Source organism: Filicampus tigris, chromosome 19, assembly GCF_054856515.1.
Source record: "Filicampus tigris isolate MCC_2025a chromosome 19, RoL_Ftig_1.0, whole genome shotgun sequence".
NCBI classification, from domain to species: Eukaryota; Metazoa; Chordata; class Actinopteri; order Syngnathiformes; family Syngnathidae; genus Filicampus; species Filicampus tigris.
Window position 1 is genome coordinate 7,029,249 of NC_141235.1, and position 20,012 is coordinate 7,049,260.

The window sequence follows — 20,012 nt, forward strand, 5'->3', positions numbered from 1 at the left end:
CGCGATGGAAAGCAAAAAATAAAATATGTCTGAAGTTTCTTAAGGATTTGGAAGTATCCTTACCTCCAAGAAGTGAAACATGACAGACAGGATGTTCTTGGTGTGCGGTCGAAGGTGTTCATTTGTGGGAATGCGGTGGATGATTTCGAGCACCAGCTTTCTTAATTGCTACAGCAACACAACACAATGTTGGATTGCAGTAAAATGCCACATAGTGCACAATTATTATACAGGCAGCATTCTGGGAATCTCCGTACCTGCGTTGGCTTTTCTTGTAGAAACTGCACCTCTCCGTCCTGGAGAAAGGTGAGGAAGCGAGGAATGATGTGTTCCAAGAAGGTGGAGTACTGAGGCGAGGATGTCACATTCTGAAATGGAAACGACAATGAATGTAGTATTAGGTTATCAACACCTCAAGCGCAGTTGTTATTGCCAATAAACTTAAAATAGATTCAGATTTTTTCCACAGAACAAATCTGATTTCCGATTTTAAAACTTATTTTTCCCCTTCCCTTATAGAAAAAGCTAAAGGCAAGCTGTGCTTATTGTTGTTTATTTATTTTACCCTTCTGGCGTGCGACTGACACCGCTATTTCCTCCACAGGAATTAAATTAGCTAAACGCTTTTTGTTTTTCAAACAGTCAGTAAAGGGGTCAGAAAAGTCATGACAAAATTGCCAACTTGCCAACACTGAATCCGATTTTGTAAACTATCTCCCCTTTGTTCGCAGTGATGTTTTAGTCAACCCCAACTTTTACTTGACAATAATATGTTGTATGTGCCACCACTAGTGTAAATATGGCATTCTGATTATTATTGCGTTTGTGAGTCAAGCAGCAAAATCCACTTGTTTTTATCCATCTTCTGGGACGGACATTTTGTCACTCGCTCTCGACTGAAAATTACATCACAGTTGCTCCGGGCTCAGGTAACAACCAATCACGGCTCACCTATTTTCTGAAGCTGAGCGGTTACATGAGCCCTGAGCAAATGTGGTGTTATTTTCAGTCGACAACAAGTGACAAAACGGCAGCTCCCTGAGATGGATTAAAAACAAGTGGAGATTGCTGCTTAATTCGTATTCCACAAACACATTATTAATCAGAATATCAACTTTAGGCTAGTTGGGTTTCATAGAACAATATTATTACTGTAAAGAACATTATGGGTAAACTCCCCCCCACCCCCCCCCCCCGACCCCCCGCCCCCAAAAAAATTATCCATAAGAATGCACCCGAATAAATCGCTAACATTATTAATCGCCTAGCGCCATCCAACTCACCTCAAAGTTCTCGCTGACCTCCTGCATCATCTTGAGCTTGGTCTCATCAGCTGGAAGATGAGGGACAATTAATCCCATTTGCTAAATACAATTGACCATTCATGGCCTTCTCCATAAACTTAGCAGGGACTCTCAGATCTTATCAGTTTTACTTTCATCGCCAGTGTCATCAAAAAAGGTACACTCTCGCTCACACACGTTCACTCAAACACACAAGATCACATGCATGTACCTTTGACTGGACTAAAGCCTATCGCGCTCATCACATCGCCCATGCCAAACATCTGAGCCGAATCTAACAAGGCTGGTGCCCCTCTAATAATAACTGCTAAGATCAATGAACGTACGTGTGTTGGCGTCAGTGAGCGCAGCCACAAACTGCAGATACTTTTTCATCAGTGTGGTCTGGTCCACCACGGTGGGGCTGGGAGCTGGCCCAAAGGCCATCGTGGCAGCTGGAACAGACTGTGATACGGAGGGGGGAAACGTGACAGACTATAGTGTCTGCACTGATCTCAGCTTGTGCTCATGGTGTGTTGCACTGCATAAAGAAACAGAGGAGAACGGTTACAATATGCTTTTTTGGAGACCTTCACATTCTTGCTTCTTTTTTCTTCTTTTGATGACATCACTTTGATTACTGTCATGTTAGGGCTTTCAACTAGCTAATACTGTCAAACTACCACATGAAAATAATGATAAAAAGTTGCTTCAAGTGTTAGGTTGCACGTTACATGTTATGATTGCACATGGCAAATTCACTGTTTCAATACTTTCCACAATGAAAACGCATTCCAAAGCAGCAACACCAAAAACATAAAAAAATACTCAACATATCACCTGTAAAAGTATTTTTTTTAAACAAAATAAATTAACGCTCATAATTACAGTGTGATCCGAAAGTGCAAGGTGAAAACCAGATCCATAGGAATAAAAAGCTGTACAGTAAGCCTGCTGAACTAACAATTAAAATAAAAAAACTAAACACACATGCAGCTCCTCGAAAGTCTGCCACTTGCGTCAACATAGTCAGTCCTTTCGCCACTGTAAGGAGTCCCAGAACCCAAAAAGATCGAGAACCCCATCAGTTTTGATTGGCGATTTCTGATCAACAGTCGCACAATTATGACGTCAGATTAAGCTTCGGCTTGCTGCTAGCACCATTCTTTCACATTCAAGCAGAATTTGTGAATTAAACACTTATCATACCGACGTCAAAGTTCGAACGCGTTTGCCAGCTAGTTGTTCAAGCATTTTCTATTCCAACAGAATCTATATGTACAAATAAATTTAAAAAGCGATTCGCCGCAAATATCTCAAGTTAGCTTGTTAAAGAAAGAGACCTTTGGTGTTAAATTGTTTAAGAGAAATTTCTATTTTACAACGGACAGATACCGAATCCTAAATTAATACTAGTTGCAGAAGAAAATAACAATTTACCATAAAATCAATAATAAAAGGAAAAACAAATGTTATTACCTTGTCCGAGCAACGTAAAACAGCGAGTCGATAGAAGCACTGCGCTGCCGCTCTCAGCAGCAGCATGGATGTGAAAGATATCCCTCCGCATATGACGGACAGAATGCGTACGTTTATTAAATATTTGCAACGAATTTATAGTTCACTTGTAATTTACATAGATATACTTTCCATTTATGTCATTGTTTTAAAGATGGTGAGTGGTATTCTGGAACACATGGTTTTCTAGTGCAAGTGGAAGGATATAGCCCACCAGAGGGGTGTTGTATGACCATCCTTTTCGATGGTCTTCTCGCGACTCTACGGAGGCTGCAAAGGGACTATAATCTTAAAACCAACACACATAATATTGCTTCTAATTATTACCTTAAAATGTAGTTCACGAGTTATTCCTAATACAAACTACACTGAATGATTTACGGCAAATTCCCCCCATTATTTCTTTAATAAACCTATCCCTTCTTTTTAATTCTTTGTCTTTTTGATTGTGTTTTTGTTTCTACCACAAGATGTCAGCCTACTAAAGGTTTCCATGGGCTGAAACAAAGAGCACTTCAACCTGTTGCTGTAGTGCAGTGTTTCACAATTTTTATTCAGCCAAGGCACATATACATGCTCTACCAAATCCAAAAGTACTGATCTTGTCTCAATGTACTACCACATTTACTTAGCCTACTCAGAGTGACATTTTGGCCTTTTTAATTGAACACAAAGCTTTTATTTGTTGTGTATTCAGCAACATCGGTGGATACACATCACAAGCTATTATCATAAGCTCTGTCATCTAGTGGAAGGGCATTAAAACGTTTTGCCTGTCACAATAGGATACTGGCATAAATAGATAAATTAATCTACATCATTTGTAAATATTAAACATTTTATGGGCCAGTTCGCTGAAATTAATGATGACTTCTCATCGCACACATATGCAAGCATCCTCAATTAGATACCCAGACAATTGAAAAAGGTATGGCTAATAACTACTCGAATGTTAATTTCTGTTCTTATTCTTACAGGGGATTTTTCACTTGATGTCTGGTTTCCAAAGACATTATTTATTCAGAATTCAAGGCACAACTGAATGATTACCATTAACATCTTAGCAATCAGTGAATGTAGTTACTTCAAACTCACCAGTCTGGAGTAAACAGCAGAGAAACCTGCTGTTTAGTAAGTCATGTTTTTGTCTATTCGGTTCATCTCTGAAATGATCACCTTTTAAAACCCGGGTACTAAATGTTCTTGCATTTCTGGTGTTATTTCAGTGATTAATTCCTGCTCATTCTCTTGGCCAGGCTAATGGGGAAAACGATCAAATTGCTTTCGTAATAGCAGAGACAATAATGAAGTCTTGATTTATCATCAAATCCATTGGCCTATCTCCCCCCTCCTTGCATCGCTGGTGTGCTTTAATTAGCAATTGTCCCTGTCAGTTAACTCACCAGCAAGAGGCTTCAGAACAGAATATTACGGTACTTCCACCAAATGTCACATAATGTTGAAGATAAGTCTGACATGCTTGCTTTGTTTCCCACACACTGTTCCCCAGGTAATGATTATCTGCTAAAGGAGATCTGTCACAGGCTTATTGCAAGGATCTTGTTTGTTTCATTATCTGAGGTTTTTTTTTTTAAAGAGGGGTGAAGAAAAAAAACACATCTATAAAACACCACTCATGTGTCCATTAGACATGTGTTTTCTCTGTTCAGTGATACAGCCTGTTGACGACCTTATTGTGCAGCTGGATCATCATACATAGAGAGAGGTGCACTCTCCCTTAGACTGACAATACTCTGAAAACCTATTCATGCATCTAAAGCCTCTCTCCTTTCACGGACTGCATAATGAACGGTTACCTGTGCTACAAGCAGACTAACAAGCCGTGCTGTATTTTTATGCGAAATATTTTTCATGAAATTCTGTATCATTATTTTCAATCATTTGCCTTTTTTTGTTGTTGTTGTCTTTGCGATCTGCGATAGAACAGCTGCCCCCTACCTTTTGTCTAGTAACCAAAAAGCAGATTGATTTCCAAGCGATATAGAAAATGTATGGACCGATGATGTTTACCACAAAAAATCATGACTACGGAATGCCATCTCCCACTTCACTTACATACCAACACAAAAACACTTCACCACACAGTTTCTTTGAGTCAGCCCAAGGTAATTACATTGAGTCATGCAGTTAAGCACTTGATAAAGGCCTGGCAGATCTTTTGCTATAGCCTAGTCTCATACGATGATGATGCAAGTCAGCATAGGTCTAAGCGAACAAACCATGACTATACTCATTTGCATGGTGGAATATGACCAAGTACAAATACTTTCTTACCATACTTAAGTAAACTTTTCAGGTGTACTAGAGTATTTCTGCCAACTGTTTACTTTTACTCCCATTTCAAAACATGCATCTGTATTTTCTACTCCTTACTTTGTCAAAATAGGTTTGTTACTTTTTACTTTTTTCATCATCTGGGCACGACATAACTGATATCTTGGGGATTTATTAGGAGGAAAAACAGGGACAAAGGCTATGAACATAAATCTATCAATGATGACACTGGTCTTATTTACAAGAATTGCTTTGATGTTGTTGTGTATGGTACTGTGTATAATTGACAATAAAAAAAACATATACAGTATATGCTTTTGCATTTTGCACATTTCAGTCTGCACTTTTTTAAACGTTACTTTAAGTTCAAGAGTTGAACAAGTGCTTCTACATTTACCTTTATTTTTTACACAATCATCTGTACTTCTACTTAAATTCAGAGTGTGAGTATACGTTTGCCACCTCTGCTCATTTGTAATTATCTTAAAAAAGTCATGACATATAATCATTTAATCCTGACGATTTGAATTATTCAAGAATTCTTTCAATTCTCAGAATCCTCCAGCTACTCGACTGAAGCGCATCCATATGTGTGTCAGTGCTGTCCTCGAGTGACTGTGCCATTTGAAGGCCATGTTCAATGCTCAGCAGTATGTCTTCCAGTTCGCCCACCAGGATTTATTGACCTTTCATGAACAGGCAGTTCGCTGCTGCTAATTGTTTATGTATTGCATCTTCATTCTTGATATATCTTGTGTACATGTGTACATTTACAATTGAGTCTGAGCTTACAACAATATTGCTTATTATATTTATGTTGTTGATTTTACTGACATAAAACAACATTTTCTATATTGATTGTCCTCATAATGGTTGCAGATTAACTGCAGTCCACACCCTGGACTGGTTGCCAACTTAACACCATAAGCACATGCAGTGTTTCTCCACCTTGGGTTACGCTCCTACAAATCCACCTGTTGGGAACCTATAATGTTTTTTTTTCTTCACTGAAAACTCACTTATTTGCTGTTTGTTTGTGCGCCTTTTTAAATGCTCTAAAATGCCACAGGATGGCGCCAGGGAACTATGTTGAAGTGACACATAGAGTGGACCGAGAGACAAGCTTTCTTTGCCCATGTACACTTTTTATTTTTTTTTTCAAAACAAGTCATCTGTAGGCCATTTCAAGTGTCATGTTGCAAGGTGAGTAGATATTAAACAATTTTGAGATCACAGTTCGTGGTGGTAATGGGTGGTAGTTGATACTTGCATTTTATAAACAATTTGCAAAAAGGCTCAGTCTCCAATCTGTTGTTTTTGTGGGGGTTACTCTATCAACAAGCAACCATTCCCACCTATGGACAATTTTGAGTATTCAATGAATTTAGGAACGTTTTGGGAACGTAGGAGGAAGCTGAGAAAAAAAGTGCAAGCAGGCGGAGCATGCAACCACCACACAGGAGGGCCTGAGCTGAAACGCAAACTGTGGGGCGGACTTGCCACATGCTAAGCCATGCACTGCCCAATAAAACAGAAATTAATAATGAACACGTTGTCAACATAATGAATTGATGAGGACTGAAAGAAAAAATAATGATACATTTGTTAGCATAAATGAATAAATTAAATAAGGACATTGTGAATTCAAGACGGTATTGATTTTGCCCCCTCATTGTTTTGCAATAGGCGCCTCGTCAGTGCTTAATTAAGTGCTCAAACAGATAAATAAATGTGTCACCCAGCTGGCTGCTGACGTCAATCTACTACAGCCAATCCCAGGCGTTCTCTAGACACCTTTTTTTTGTAATCCTCTTTCCCTAAAGAGGAACTGTCCGATCAGTAACCACACTGCGCTCTGTTTGCGCCAGGAATAGTTGCGCAAACAAGCCCCATTAACCGGGCTTATACACAGACAAAGGACGACTCAGCCTTAAACGGATTTTCACTTTGGATTGCGCTTTTTTAATGTATTTTATCTTTTCCATAATTTTGTTTCGCCATGCCACTGTTTTATACAACTACTCATTCAAAATTGTACATGCGTAAATTGTAAAGGGCGTGTTTTACGCACAGACTGGATGGCTTCATAGAGTGTTTCCCCGTCATCATTATTATCATTAATATTACTATATATTATATCCACTTGTAGGCATCCTTTGCAGGTATGTTTTCACTTTTTTACGGCTTTGTAATGTTCTGTGCGTTGGGCTGCCGGCACCAAGCGGGCGGCCAAGCGGACGACGGGAAGCGGTACATTTGCCGAGCGGTGCCCCTCGTCGGTGACACAAGCTGTCCGGTGACCTTATTACCTGAAATCAACGCCGGGGGGCAGGAAGAGGAGCTCCGTAACACCGTCATGCAGCTTCGAGAGACTATTCTCCAGCAGAAAGAAACAATTTCCAAGCAGCTAGGCACAATTAACGAGCTGACCACCAAGCTGTCCCTCTGCGCATCAACCACTGATGATAGAAAGTACGAAAAGGGGGCTCCTTGGGGAAAAGTGAAGCAAAACACAATGGGAGACGTGCCCAGAGATCCAAATGACACTGTGGAGAATCTTGGCAAAACAATGCAGGGGCTCAAGGACCGGCTGGAGAACCTGGAGGTAAGCTCGTCACAATGCTGCCAATGCGTAAAAGCCCTGTTTTGTACTCGTAAAAGTGATTAGAAGAACTGCAGTTTCAAGTTCTGTTCAGTATCTATTACTGGGGTCAATATGAGCCACATTCTCAGAAGATAATGTGATAATCACTGCAAGTCAGACGTCATGCGGTATGCCTTAACGGTATATTTATTTTATTTACAATGTTTCCTATTTGTATGACTGCATTATTGTTTGCATTCCATTCATTTCCACCCCAAAACAACTTGGGGTGATGTGGTGGTATGGTAAAACTACAATATCATGTTGAGGCATTGTGATATTTTGCCACTCCATTGTAATTTAAGTAACCAAAATGTTTAAAGCAAGCGAACAAAAATAACTCAAAAAAAGGCTTCTATGCAATTTGTAGACATGTTTATTTCGCAAGGCCAATTAACACAAATTCATAATGCCTATAAGAGCTGCGTCAGAAAAAAATCTTAATATTGCCTTTGTGACAATATATGAGTTACGCAGAAATATCCACCCGTTTTTATCCATTGAAGGAGGTGGCCATTTTGTATTGTAATGCCACTTGCTGTCCACTGAAAATGACATCACAGTGCCAAAGTGTAAAGTGTTTTTTTATTTTTTTTTTATTTTCATTCTTTATTTCCTAAAGTTTAAAACTTTACCATTTGAACACAACATAACAGGGCTAACCACTTGGAGGAAGAAACCACACAAAGAATATTACAAATGTCGATGTTTTTACAGAAGTATTGTAAATGTTTCTTGGGGAAAAATCACACATATTATGAAGCATATTCTATAAGCTGTTGTAAAAAAATGAATCAAATAGCACCCGTATCTGCAAATCATAATTTATTCATCATATTTAATCACTGTTTGTGTTTTATAGCCAAGCGTAATACAAATACACACACCCAAATATCCAATAGCCAAATAACAAGTGAGTAGCAAAAATGGTAGTCTAGCAACAGCTCCATTTATCAATTCTAATATAGGTACATTTGGAAGCCGGTCAGACATGCGTGTGGAATCCTGCTGTGAAATGAAAAGAGTCTCCCACTGCCACCTGTCTGTGGTCACCTGTGTCCACTTCCTGTTCATCCATCTTCAGCAACAGCAGATGCGGGCCAACATATCTGGCGCGTCCTTCCCCAGCGAGCTGCGTGACTTACTGCAGCGTCGCCTGATCGAGCTAGAAAAACAGCTCCTGAGGAAAGTCAGCAACCTGGAGGAGGAGAAGAGCATGCTGTCCAACGCCACGGCCGCATACCGGCTAAAGACGGAAAGTACGCTCAACGCGCTGGTGGAGAGGATAAGTGAGCTTGAGAAAGGTAATGTTACAGGCAAATGCGATAGAAAGATTTCTCATACATTTTCTCCAAAAAACGTACATTGTAAATGGCTTAAATTGATGCCAGTAAGCTCCTCACAGATGGACTAGAAGAGAAATTGTGACGCAGGCTCTCACTCGGGTTGGGACCTCAGACCTCACATATGCTCCTCTGGATGGCTAGACAAAAATTGCCATTGACACAAACTCACACAATGCTGTTGAAGGTCAATCCATTCGTCCATTTTCAGAAGCACCGACCTACAACATACTATTCGTTCCATGAAATTGTATTAATTATTCTCAACAATTTATTCTCTTTAACTCATAGTCTTTCTCTTAGCTGCACTATTTCCAGTATTGTATGTGGATGTTGGATTTTTTTTTTCTCCAATCACATTTCAGCCTCAATGTGCTGCCCTTCAGAATCAACACTCTAAAAACTGCTGCGTTGTTTTCCTAACCCACTCAGTGGATAGCTGTGGATTTTGAGCAGATTGGGTTACTTTTGCACTCTAAAAACAGTTGGGTTAAAAATAACACAATTTTGGGTAAAAAAAAGTACCGATCCACTATTTGGGTCAATTTGACCCAACTTTCTACTCCCTGCAAAAACAACCCCAAAAATTGGTAGTTTCCTACAAAACAACTCCAAAATCTGAGCTGTTTTGTACAAAACAATGCAAGAAAGTGGGTCAAATTGACCCTTTTTTTTTTTTACCCCAAATTGTGTTATTTTTAACCCAACTGTTTTTATAGTGCCCATTGTTGGGTCAGTTAATTATTTTGACCCGGGAGACTGAGTGGTTAGTTAGTTATAGTTATGTGAAAGTGAGTCCAATCCTCAACCCATTGCGCCGGGTGTTGAAAAAAATAAAGCATTGAGCCAGTCTCTTTTGGACCCAGGGCTGGGTTAGCTATTTCACCCAATTTGGGTAACTTTTGACCCAGAAGTTAGTGTAGTGCTGACCCATGTCCTTGCAACCAGTTCAGGGTGTATCACGACTTGCCCCCAAAGTCAAATGGCTAAGGAAATGGACGGATATAAACAACACAAAGGCATCATTCAACAATATAGGTGAGCTGTAGGTGAGCCTTCTGTCCTCTCTCTATGAACAGGAGGGGAAGACTTCAAGACCCCTGAGCAGTTCAAGCTCTCCCTACCTCAGCGTACAAACTACTTGTATGGCCGCATCATCAAGAGCCTCCCGGAGATGTACGCATTCACTCTCTGCATGTGGATCAAGTCCAGCGCCACACCGGGCATCGGGACACCCTTCTCCTACGGTGTGCCCGGACAAGCCAATGAGATTGTGCTGATCGAATGGGGAAATAACCCAATTGAGCTGCTCATCAATGACAAGGTGAGTCATCATTGCTTTTATAAATACAATAACTGTCATAGTGCATCTAATGGGCTTTGACTGTGAAGGTTGCACAGCTGCCCTTGGAGGTTCGGGACGGAAGGTGGCACCATATTTGCATCTCCTGGACCACCAGGGATGGACAGTGGGAGGCCTACCAAGACGGAGAAAAGCAGGGGACAGGAGACAACCTGGCAGCATGGCACCCTATTAAACCGGGAGGAGTTATCATCCTGGGCCAGGAGCAGGTACCACAGTGGCTGAATTAACTGATGACAATAATAACACTAACACTGAACTTGACCTGCGCAAAATAAGACATTACGGCAAACATAATCTGGTTCACGCTTGGGACATTCTGTGCTGCCATTGTTAATAATCATATACAGTCAGATTAAAAAAAGGAAAATCCAATATTTGCGGAGTTGATTATATGTTTATTGAATGTTTGAATCATTTTTAGGGTTTAATTATTATTTTTTCTCACTGCATTTCAACACAAATTTGGGCTATTTGTGGTTGGGGCCTGTCCCAATCCCCCGCGAATAATGGAGGTTGACTATACATTAAATAAACAAGCAATCTTTACAAATGACATAGTAAATGAATGCAACTATTTCGATACAGTATCACCCATTCTTCCCTCGGCCGTCGCGTCAATAATGCTGTTGTCTCCAGGATGTTGTAGGTGGACGCTTTGATGCCGGACAGGCTTTCGTGGGAGAACTGAGTCAAGTCAACATCTGGGACCGTGTTCTGAAGCCGGCCGAGATCCAGTCGATGGCCAACTGTACGTCGTACTTGCCGGGTAACATGATCTCGTGGCTCGCGAGCAACGTGGAGGTGTTTGGTAGGGGAGCCTTCAAGAGGCCCTTGGAGATGTGTCTGGAGCGTCTGCCTAATACCTAAACACTTAGAATCTGCCTTTTTTTTAAGATGCTATATCACACATTCTTTTCTTTTCTAATTACTGCGAGACAGTTTATGGAAGCTGTGAAAAGCAACATTGTGAGTGATGATTATAGCAGTGGATGTGCAAATTAGGTAACATTGTTACTGGCTACTTGCTTACTGTTTTTGCTGCCTGGTGTCAAGTCAGTTGAGTCCACAGTTCCTCTACGTATTAGCATCTCCCTACTATAACTCCCCACATCCTGGGAGTATTTGAGGTGATGCATACAGACGCACGCAACCACACAAATACGAGCGAGCCAGACTGCCATCGACATGTGAGCTGCTGTTGCGTGCCGCGCAGGAGAAAGTAGGAGAGATTATCTTAAACGTCTGGCTAATGTTATGTCTATTGCTTAACGGGAGAATCGGCTTGGAGCCAAAATCAATCACAAGTTGTATCCTGACATGATTAGCCTGGAAAAACATTCGATTCGATTCGCACTCTTTGAGGGGGGGAAAAAAATCGATACTCTTTGCATGGACGTGATACCGGTGATACGAACAAATCTATCACAGTGCTTTTTTTCCTCCTTGCCTTGTCCATATGAACAAAACCTGTTAAATGATGTTTTGTATTTATGGCATGATACTATTGTTGTAAAATGCTCGTTATTTGTTCTATTGTGTATAGTTGCAGTGTTGTCTTTGTTAGCGCAAAACTATGAACGTCTACTTGTAACTTATTTGTGGTATGTGATGTAGTGTACATTTGCTGCAATGTCTGTGTGGCCTTTATAGGGATTCTAGTGCCAACATTTTTGTGACTTTTGCCATTAAGTGTGCGAAATAAAAACAACTGATTGCCTAAATTAATGTTTGCCCAACTCTTTTTTTTTTCTTTTTTCACAGTCATTTTTGAGCAAAGTGCAAGAAGAGTAGTTTAGCAATTGGTAGTTTGGGCATTTTAATAATAGGTTTTGATATCATTGCAGTATATTGAAGGGGCTTTTTTCTCTCTCTTGTGCAACCCCCGCTCACTCTTGAATACTTCAAGATTATTCTTTGATAATTTACTTGCGGCCCCAAATTTCTATCTCGTTATCCACGATAACACTGGGCCATCTGTGATAATTCATGTAATCGGAACTGTACTCCATTTAAGCGTATGACATAAACACAAGTTTAAAGTCATCCGCTGCCCTGTTAGTGGTAACTGTCAGGTACGATAAGGGACGTGGGTGTGACATAAGTAGTATATAGCGTAAGCTGAGCGGGATATTTTAACTGAGCTGACTTGGCTTCGGGACAACAGCAGGTGGCGTGGGTGGCATTAGCAACGCTTAACAGAGGGAGAGGCCAAAAGGTCGACGGTGACATGGCAGACGTTCGTCCTCGGACTCTTTCTGGCTGCAAAGCAGAGCTCTTGTGATAAAGGTCCACTCTTTGTAATACTTTTTTCATTCAAATTTCAAATTCTATAAATTGATTGATCATAACGGTGGCAGACAGTACTCTACTGAATTTCCGTTTGAAAATCTATTAATTTTGCTCATCATTTAGATTATTGGTAGTCATCATTCAAACGGTAATAATTCAGTAATATCATTATGTTGTTGCAATATACCAGAGGGATCTGTGAGTTGAAATGCCAGGATGAGGCAGTCATTTTGCATCCACACAATAGCAGCAAAATAAATGCTGTTACGTCTGATTTATGAAAGAATTTGTGAAAGTGTTTTTTTTGTTTTGTCTTTACAAATGTCTTTCCCATTACAGTATGTGAAAATGACTCACATACAGCAACTTTAAAACTCAACATAGGTCAAGGTTGAAGATTACCATAGCAACCACAAGCTCCCCAACTGCGTCTCTGTCAGGACACATTCATTAGGAATGTCACTATTATTAATGAACAGGGACAAGCTGTCATTTAGAAAGGCGCTTGAATAACTCCTCAGTTTTTCATTACAGCTGGTGAAAAGTCCTCAAGTGACATTAGTCACTTTATAATGAATATGCTTTCTCTTCTACTGTAATTTTCAACATTTAAGCAGTACGTCTGCTTGACTTCCCATGTTTTTGTTGTTTGTTTCATGTGTTACAGTCATTTGATGATTCCCATGCTTTTTAAAAAATCGGCAATTCCACCAAAAAATACACATTTGCATGCAATACTTCTTCAAATAGATATTTCATTCTTTTTTTGTGGAAGGAAATTCACAGAAAGAAGGCACGCATTAAAAAAAAAAAAAAGTGTGCAGTGATCTGCACTTCCTACTGAGCTAACACTCACACTGTTACAAAATGACCTTTATGAAGTTAATAATTCATGAGGGGTTTAGCTTGAGCACTGGGGGTCACTAATTGATTGTCCTCACCCAATGTAATATGCACGTGGTTTATGACCTGCTAACCTTGTGAACATACGTAGGTAGCTAAATAATTCATTCAAACAGCATAGAGCATAGCAGGAATACAACCTTGTGGCACAACTTGCTAACTGTTCCAGTTTAGCTATGTAAAGTGCTTTTTTTTTTTTGTCATTCCTCTTGTGGCCCATAAAATGATTCATAGATGTGAATGGTTAAGAGTAGTTGTAGTGTGTGCCATTCGGTGCCCACAGCGGTTCTTTCTCTTCTCTTTGAACACGGGACACGTTTAAAACAATTCTGCTGTAGCCATCAGTGTGCCTCTTCAAGAACAAAGCATTGCTGGATGCTGCGATCTGCAAAAGGATGAAAATTCCAAGTTATTTCTAAATCAGTTATTATTGCCATAATGGAAATCTGAATACCTAGAGCACATTTTATTTTTGTTTCCTCTCTTTGTATATAACTACAGTGGACATTGCAACCCCCTTCATCCTTGACAATCGCACCATGTTGTTTGTGGTTCAATAAAAAAAAAATAATGCAGTGGTACAGTTTATCTTGAGCCTTAAAACAATGTTTCCTGACAGGAAACTATAGGAGTCGCAGTTTTTCTATTGCAGTGAGTTGGTATGTGTGCGAGGGTCAATCGCCAGGGCCCAGTTGTTCAAAAGTTGTAATGTGGATCAAAATGATTAATTATTATTTTTAAATACTTTTTGTTGTTTTGTTTTTGCTATCTATGATCACGTAATCCATTTTACTTTTATCCCAGCTGCTCATAGCAACTTGGATTGGATCAGTCTAATCCGGATCCAAACTTTAAAATGACCAAATCTGGTGCTCTAAAGTAGACTTTATATCACACTGAAGGCAACTTCTGTGTGTAAAATAAAACCTGGTAGAATAGCCACCATGGGGGTCACTCAATGTAATGAAACAAAAAGCACAGATAATACAAATATCCCATTTCCAGTATCATTTGAGCAGTCCTGCTTGACCATATCTGACCCCACAGAAGCCACCCTCCAACCCCCCAACAACCTTGAAACCTAAAATTAAAAAAAGCTAGTTGCGAGCAGAGCCCCAAGGCGTGTGCAAAAAGCGCTTGCTTGCAAGTGTGAAGTAAACATAAAATTTGCTGGTCTCAGTTTCTGGGTCTAGCCTGAACTCTTGTGGTTATAATGTGTACTTACAGCTAGAGTGGACTGACAGGCCAGCTGTTATTTCATAAATAAGTCAAATATGATGATAATGAATTGACTGAGTTATAATTATTATTGTTATTTATTGGATGAAATGAATTCAAAATGTTAAATTATATGTAATATTGTATAATTGAGCTGAAAAAGATGGTCACCATTTTGAATGTGTTAGAAAATGTTCGAAATAAAAATTTGTGTTATCTTAAAACACGACTATACTGATAAACTGGTAACCAATTTCTTGGTAGCTTTAACTCATCAGTGTGTGGTTGGATCAATATCCCCACCCAATATGCTGAGTCAAATTCTCAACCCAATCGCTGGCTATAAATATTGGGTTATAATACATATTATATATCTAGTTATATACATAATAACTCAAGAACCCCAGCTTCTTTTGGACCCTGTACTGGGTTGGGTTACTTCCCCAATTTTTGTTACTTTTAACCCTGCATTTTAAGAGTGTATTTAATGAGATACATGACAATAAGTAAATAAAACCCACCACTGGCTTACTGGCAAACTTTGGTCACATGCAACTTTATTTTGTGCTGCTGTACCTGAGCTCTGTTGTGATACCGAGGGTGGCAGGCGATGACTGTGATGAAAGAGAAAGTGGCGACAAGGATAGCAGCAGAAGACAGGATGAACAGCATGTTGGTGTTGTCTGGAAAGAAAATCATTTCAGATTGTTAGGATGAAAATTGTGGTCAATTAGATGCTTGTGGGGACAGTTTGGGGGTGGAGTGAAGTAATGACTACAGTATATAAAATGTTTGCATAAATAAATACATAAACAACTTTAGTGAACTCAAAAACAACTTGCTTGCTTTGTTGTGCTAACTAACATTCTTTCCATAAATGTATCATATATTAAAGTTGCTCCAACTTAAATTGTAGTATTAGCCCCAAATATACAAGTTGTGTTTCTTTAAACTAAAGTGTGCTCAAAAGCTCAATGTAAATTCTTTCCCATAAATAATGTTATGCTAGGCTTTAGCATAATCGTAACTTAGCAACAAGAGCAAATCAATTGAGCGCAGCAAACATTTGCAGGCCGGTCCGATTGTCAGCTGTGATACGGCCGCATTCTTTCATTTTGACTGAGCTCTTGTCGCCCTGTGGAACTGATGCAGCGGAACAGCACATCGACAATTTTATCTGAAATGCCTCATGACACAGCGAAACGTCTCAAATCTTACCCAGCTCTCTTTGACTGTGGCAATAAGACACACGAAAAGATGGGCACAGAATCCATGTGAGCGTTTTAATGCCAGCAACAATATGTGTAATGTATCAGTTAGTCCAGACTATCAAGCGAAAGGCAACGTGTGCCTTGTAATGGTTACAATTCAAGTTTATGGGCCAAATGACAAAACTCACACCCCTCTTGATTCAACAGCATGATGAAAGAGGCGTTTAGGGAACCATGCAGTGACGTTTGCCTGATTAGTGGCATTGATGTCAGTGATAATCCTACATCGCAACTACAAGTGTGCAGCTAAAATGACAAAAGGCAGGGATGTTACAAAAATAAATTATCCTTGAATAATCCCAAATATCGTTTCTCAGTTGCATAAATTAGTTTTAATGAAGTTAAAGTTTTTTTTCTTTACAACAATATGTTGGATGTGTTCTCTAAACATAGCATTCTGATTATAATTGTGTTTGTGGAATGGGGGTTAAGAAGCAAAATCCACCTGTTTTTATCCGTCTCATGGGGCGGCCATTTTGTCACTTGCTGTCGACTGAAAATGACATCACAGTTGCTCAGCATTTAGGTGACAACCAATCAATGCTCACCTGTTTTCTGAAGCTGAGCCGTGATTGGTTGTAACCTGAGCCCCGAGCAACTGTGATGTCATTTTCAGTCGACATCAAGTGACAAAATGGCCGCCTGCATATGGGCAAAATGGCCCTGAGATGAATATAAACAGGTGGATTTTGCTGCTTCATTTTTATTCCACAACACAATATTAATCCAAAAATTAAGTTTAGACTAGTTGGGCTGCATAGAACATATTATTGTGAAGATTTTTGGGGATTTGAGTTCCACTTTAAAATGGCCCAGGATATGTATTAGTAGGTATAAAAAAATCTATGTTAAAAAATGCCTCTTAAAAGATAATTCTCAATGTTGATTGATACTGTCAGCAAGATACTCATTTCACAAGATGTTCAATTAACAGTTAAAATCAACCAATGTTCCTCGACAGTTTTTGAAAGTTACTACATTTGACTGTGTCACTAATTTATCAATGGCGGTCATGTGCGACTTGATGTGTGTTACCGTATGTATGCGGGCCTCACTCACTGTTTTTCCTGACAAAGAGACTGAAGGAGGTCTGCAGCTTGCTGATGTCATTGCGGACGCTGATGTCCAGACAGTGAACCCCGGTGGAGGTGAAGGTGTGGTTGAGCCACAAGGTGTTCTCGTACAACATGGTCAGGCTGCAGCCCCCCGTCGTGTCGGCCACGCAGTTGGGAAGGAAGCGCCAACACACCCACATGGGGGGGCTGAGAAACATAATGATCTCAGGTTCGTGCTTGAAGTCATACAAAGATAGGGAAACTCCATGTGACTGTTTACCTTCCATCCACGTGGAAAGCAAGGCCGGTGGTTTGAGACACCTCATAATTAGAAGGCCCCTCCAACTTAATGCTTTTAATGGCATCTACAAATCAATTTTCACAGTTGTTAGTCAAAAGAATTGGAGGGAGAACTCATGCACAATAGGGATATTCGACCAATAATCAGTGGCGGGAGCAGTAAATAATCTATTTGCGATTCCCTCCCCCCCCTCAATATTATGATTGTGATTTAATACACAATTATTTTTAATGCCATCTTCTTCTAATAGGTTAACACTAAAATAAAGCCAAACGAATCATGAATTCATATGAAAAGACAGTTGCTTTATCTACTTCAATCAGCATAGTAAAATTGCATTCTACGGCATCGTGTTGTCGATTTGAGTTCGATTAATTGCTCAGCTCTGAAAGTAAGGAAGTAGAAAAACTTGATCGCTGCACTATTTCGTATCTGTACTTTTACCGGACTATTTTTCACACAAGTATCTGTACTTGTTCATTGGTGTAGAGTGTGAGTACAAACCAAGCACTTGAATATCCTTGGAGTAGATTCCAATTAATGCAGGTGTGTATTTAGTCATATTGACACCGATTTTCAATCGGAGTGTGTAGTTTCCGGACAAGGCGTAATGGTACCGGACAACAGGCTCAGTCCCCTGGATTACCTCTCTACATTTGCATAAACAAAATGACCATCACAAACAATTCCAAAGTTTTAAGAATTTGCAGGAGCACTCCTCATACCCGTTCCCTAAATCCCACGTGTAGCTGAAGTTTGCCGTGCTGAAATTCTGATGGGGATCAGATAGTTCGAACATCGTCTCGGTGGGAATGTCTGAAGCCAGCTCTCCCGTGTCTCTCACATAGGTGGCGTTGCCATCCATTTGATAGAAGATCAACTTCCCGGCAATATTTTCTGATTAAAGAAAAATGACATGTCATCGGTGCATGCGAAGGGATAGAAAGTATATTCAACTACCTAAATCTGTCAGAGGCCCGTTGAACTCGGCCACACCCAGGAAAACCAGGATGAAAAGCAACAACGGTGTTCTGTAAAGGCAATAGCAAGTTATTGAACTTTACGAAACATACAAACTGTCTGAATAAAAGTGTACCTGTCCATGTTTGCTGGTTCGCTCCTTGGGATACCTTCAAGAACCTAAAATTAAAGTCAAATCCAGAGGATGAAGGCGGCAAAGAAGAGGCAACGTGTGGAGAGGACTCCTCTTCGATTCCTCTTAGATTCCCATCATCTCGGTGAAGGCTTGAAATTGACACCATGTGTTGCAGTCATGTGCCCCCGCAAGCACAACAACCTACTTTTGGGCTGTGAGCATAGTAATGTGGAGTTTTCTGGAAAGTTAAAGAAAGTTCTAAAACCTTCAGGTTTGTACAACCAGTACATGGTGACTACAACTAAAATGATGAGGTTTTATTTCATGGTATTTACATCGAGATATGAGTTAAACAACTTAGAACAGAGCAACTTTTTTTTTAATTCAGCCACTTTTCAAGTGAGCTGGAACGGACGTTATTAAATTAACTTTTATATTTGGATGACATGTAGTTCTTTGGTTTAGTTATAATCTGTTGAAATGAATGACGATATGGATTAATTATAAGGTGATAGAAGTAAATTGCCACCGATAGAAAGGCCTGTGCATGTATCGGTACTGTAGCTCCCTCTGGCGCCCATTTCACCTTTTTATACAAGGGAATTAAGTACAGTTGTTGTTATCCTTTCGGTTTATCCACCATACAGTAAATCCTCCCTTGACTATTTTTGTCAGTATTTTTGCCCAGTTTATTTATTATTCAAACCTTGTTCAATTAAAAAAAACTATATAAAAAAAAAACCGCGCACTTTCACAGTGGCTTTCATGAGATGTCGCCTTCCGAACCCTTTTTTAAAATGTATTTACTGATTAATTAATCTATTTATTTATTTACTTACGTAATTATTTAATTTTCTAAACGTATCCCTACTGTATTTATATACTATATTTTATTGGACTTTAAATAATCTTTTTTTGTTTGTGTTTTTTTTGGGGGGGGGGTTAATGTATTTATCTATTTTCACCCCCACGTCAGTCCTCTTGGCTTCAGTAGTTTACAGTCTTGCATTGACAGGCGCTTCTTTGTTTTTTTTCTTTCTTTTTATTTTCTTTGAATGATCATGACGTTTGGTGTTCTATCGTGTCTTATGTTTATGTGTTGTCAAGCGCTTTGTGAACTTGTGTTTTCAAAGGTTCTCTATCATGGATGGGTAACTTAAATGATGGAGGAGGCCACATAGGGTGAGGTAGCACATAGGACGACGCACTTCTTCTAAGCAGATGTATGACAAAAATGTCATTTTAAATATGGACAAAATACGTGCCCGCTCGTGAAGAGCAAAAATCCATGTATAGCCTAAACCCAAATAATTCTCCAAAACACACCGATGAACCTCCAATATGCGGTTTCCACAAAAAACAAAGGATCCCCTCCACAAAAACTCCAAACACACACACCAAAAAATAAATATTGAAAAAAAAAAAAAATC

At 39.6% G+C, this 20,012-nt stretch overlaps 3 protein-coding genes across 5 annotated transcripts in view; 1 reads left to right on the top strand and 2 right to left on the bottom strand.

The window, feature by feature from the left end:
• trrap (transformation/transcription domain-associated protein) overlaps positions 1 to 2,868 on the bottom strand; it is a 59,853-nt gene extending 56,985 nt beyond the window's left edge. For 2 of the 3 annotated variants that reach the window (XM_086016773.1, XM_086016770.1), the window contains exons 1-5: positions 2,763 to 2,868; positions 1,631 to 1,824; positions 1,284 to 1,333; positions 258 to 368; positions 64 to 168 (exon numbers count right to left, since the gene is read on the bottom strand). In XM_086016773.1, the coding sequence (XP_085872899.1) occupies positions 64 to 168; positions 258 to 368; positions 1,284 to 1,333; positions 1,631 to 1,730 (366 nt within the window). In that variant the 5' untranslated portion in view covers positions 1,731 to 1,824; positions 2,763 to 2,868. Of the gene's footprint in view, positions 1 to 63; positions 169 to 257; positions 369 to 1,283; positions 1,334 to 1,630; positions 1,825 to 2,273; positions 2,384 to 2,762 lie in introns of those variants that run through there. The other variant, XM_086016771.1, reaches the window with a different exon arrangement.
• A 4,079-nt stretch (positions 2,869 to 6,947) lies between these two features.
• Positions 6,948 to 12,174, top strand: nptx2b (neuronal pentraxin IIb). Its single transcript, XM_086017587.1, has 5 exons — positions 6,948 to 7,701; positions 8,825 to 9,044; positions 10,163 to 10,407; positions 10,476 to 10,655; positions 11,086 to 12,174. Exons 1-5 carry the CDS (start codon positions 7,261 to 7,263, stop codon positions 11,314 to 11,316), a joined length of 1,317 nt encoding a protein of 438 aa, XP_085873713.1. The 5' UTR covers positions 6,948 to 7,260; the 3' UTR covers positions 11,317 to 12,174.
• A 1,301-nt stretch (positions 12,175 to 13,475) lies between these two features.
• tmem130 (transmembrane protein 130) lies at positions 13,476 to 18,758 on the bottom strand. The gene is made up of 8 exons (XM_086017128.1): positions 18,583 to 18,758; positions 18,447 to 18,517; positions 18,212 to 18,383; positions 17,991 to 18,136; positions 17,466 to 17,550; positions 17,190 to 17,392; positions 15,436 to 15,542; positions 13,476 to 14,026 (listed from the first exon to the last, which is right to left on the bottom strand). Exons 1-8 carry the CDS (start codon positions 18,588 to 18,590, stop codon positions 13,886 to 13,888), a joined length of 933 nt encoding a protein of 310 aa, XP_085873254.1. The 5' UTR covers positions 18,591 to 18,758; the 3' UTR covers positions 13,476 to 13,885.
• Positions 18,759 to 20,012: the final 1,254 nt, after the last annotated feature.

Bases quoted from the DNA above. Each gene is read 5' to 3' on its own strand.
- nptx2b (XM_086017587.1), top strand. From the start codon at position 7,261: ATGTTTTCACTTTTTTACGGCTTTGTAATGTTCTGTGCGTTGGGCTGC. The intron at 7,702-8,824 runs GTAAGCTCGTCA...ATCCATCTTCAG, and splicing joins ACCGGCTGGAGAACCTGGAG to CAACAGCAGATGCGGGCCAA. The intron at 10,656-11,085 runs GTACCACAGTGG...TGTTGTCTCCAG, and splicing joins TCATCCTGGGCCAGGAGCAG to GATGTTGTAGGTGGACGCTT.
- tmem130 (XM_086017128.1), bottom strand. The intron at 15,543-17,189 runs GTGAGTGAGGCC...TTTTCTTTCCAG, and splicing joins TCTCTTTGTCAGGAAAAACA to ACAACACCAACATGCTGTTC. The intron at 14,027-15,435 runs GTACAGCAGCAC...ATCCTTTTGCAG, and splicing joins GGTATCACAACAGAGCTCAG to ATCGCAGCATCCAGCAATGC.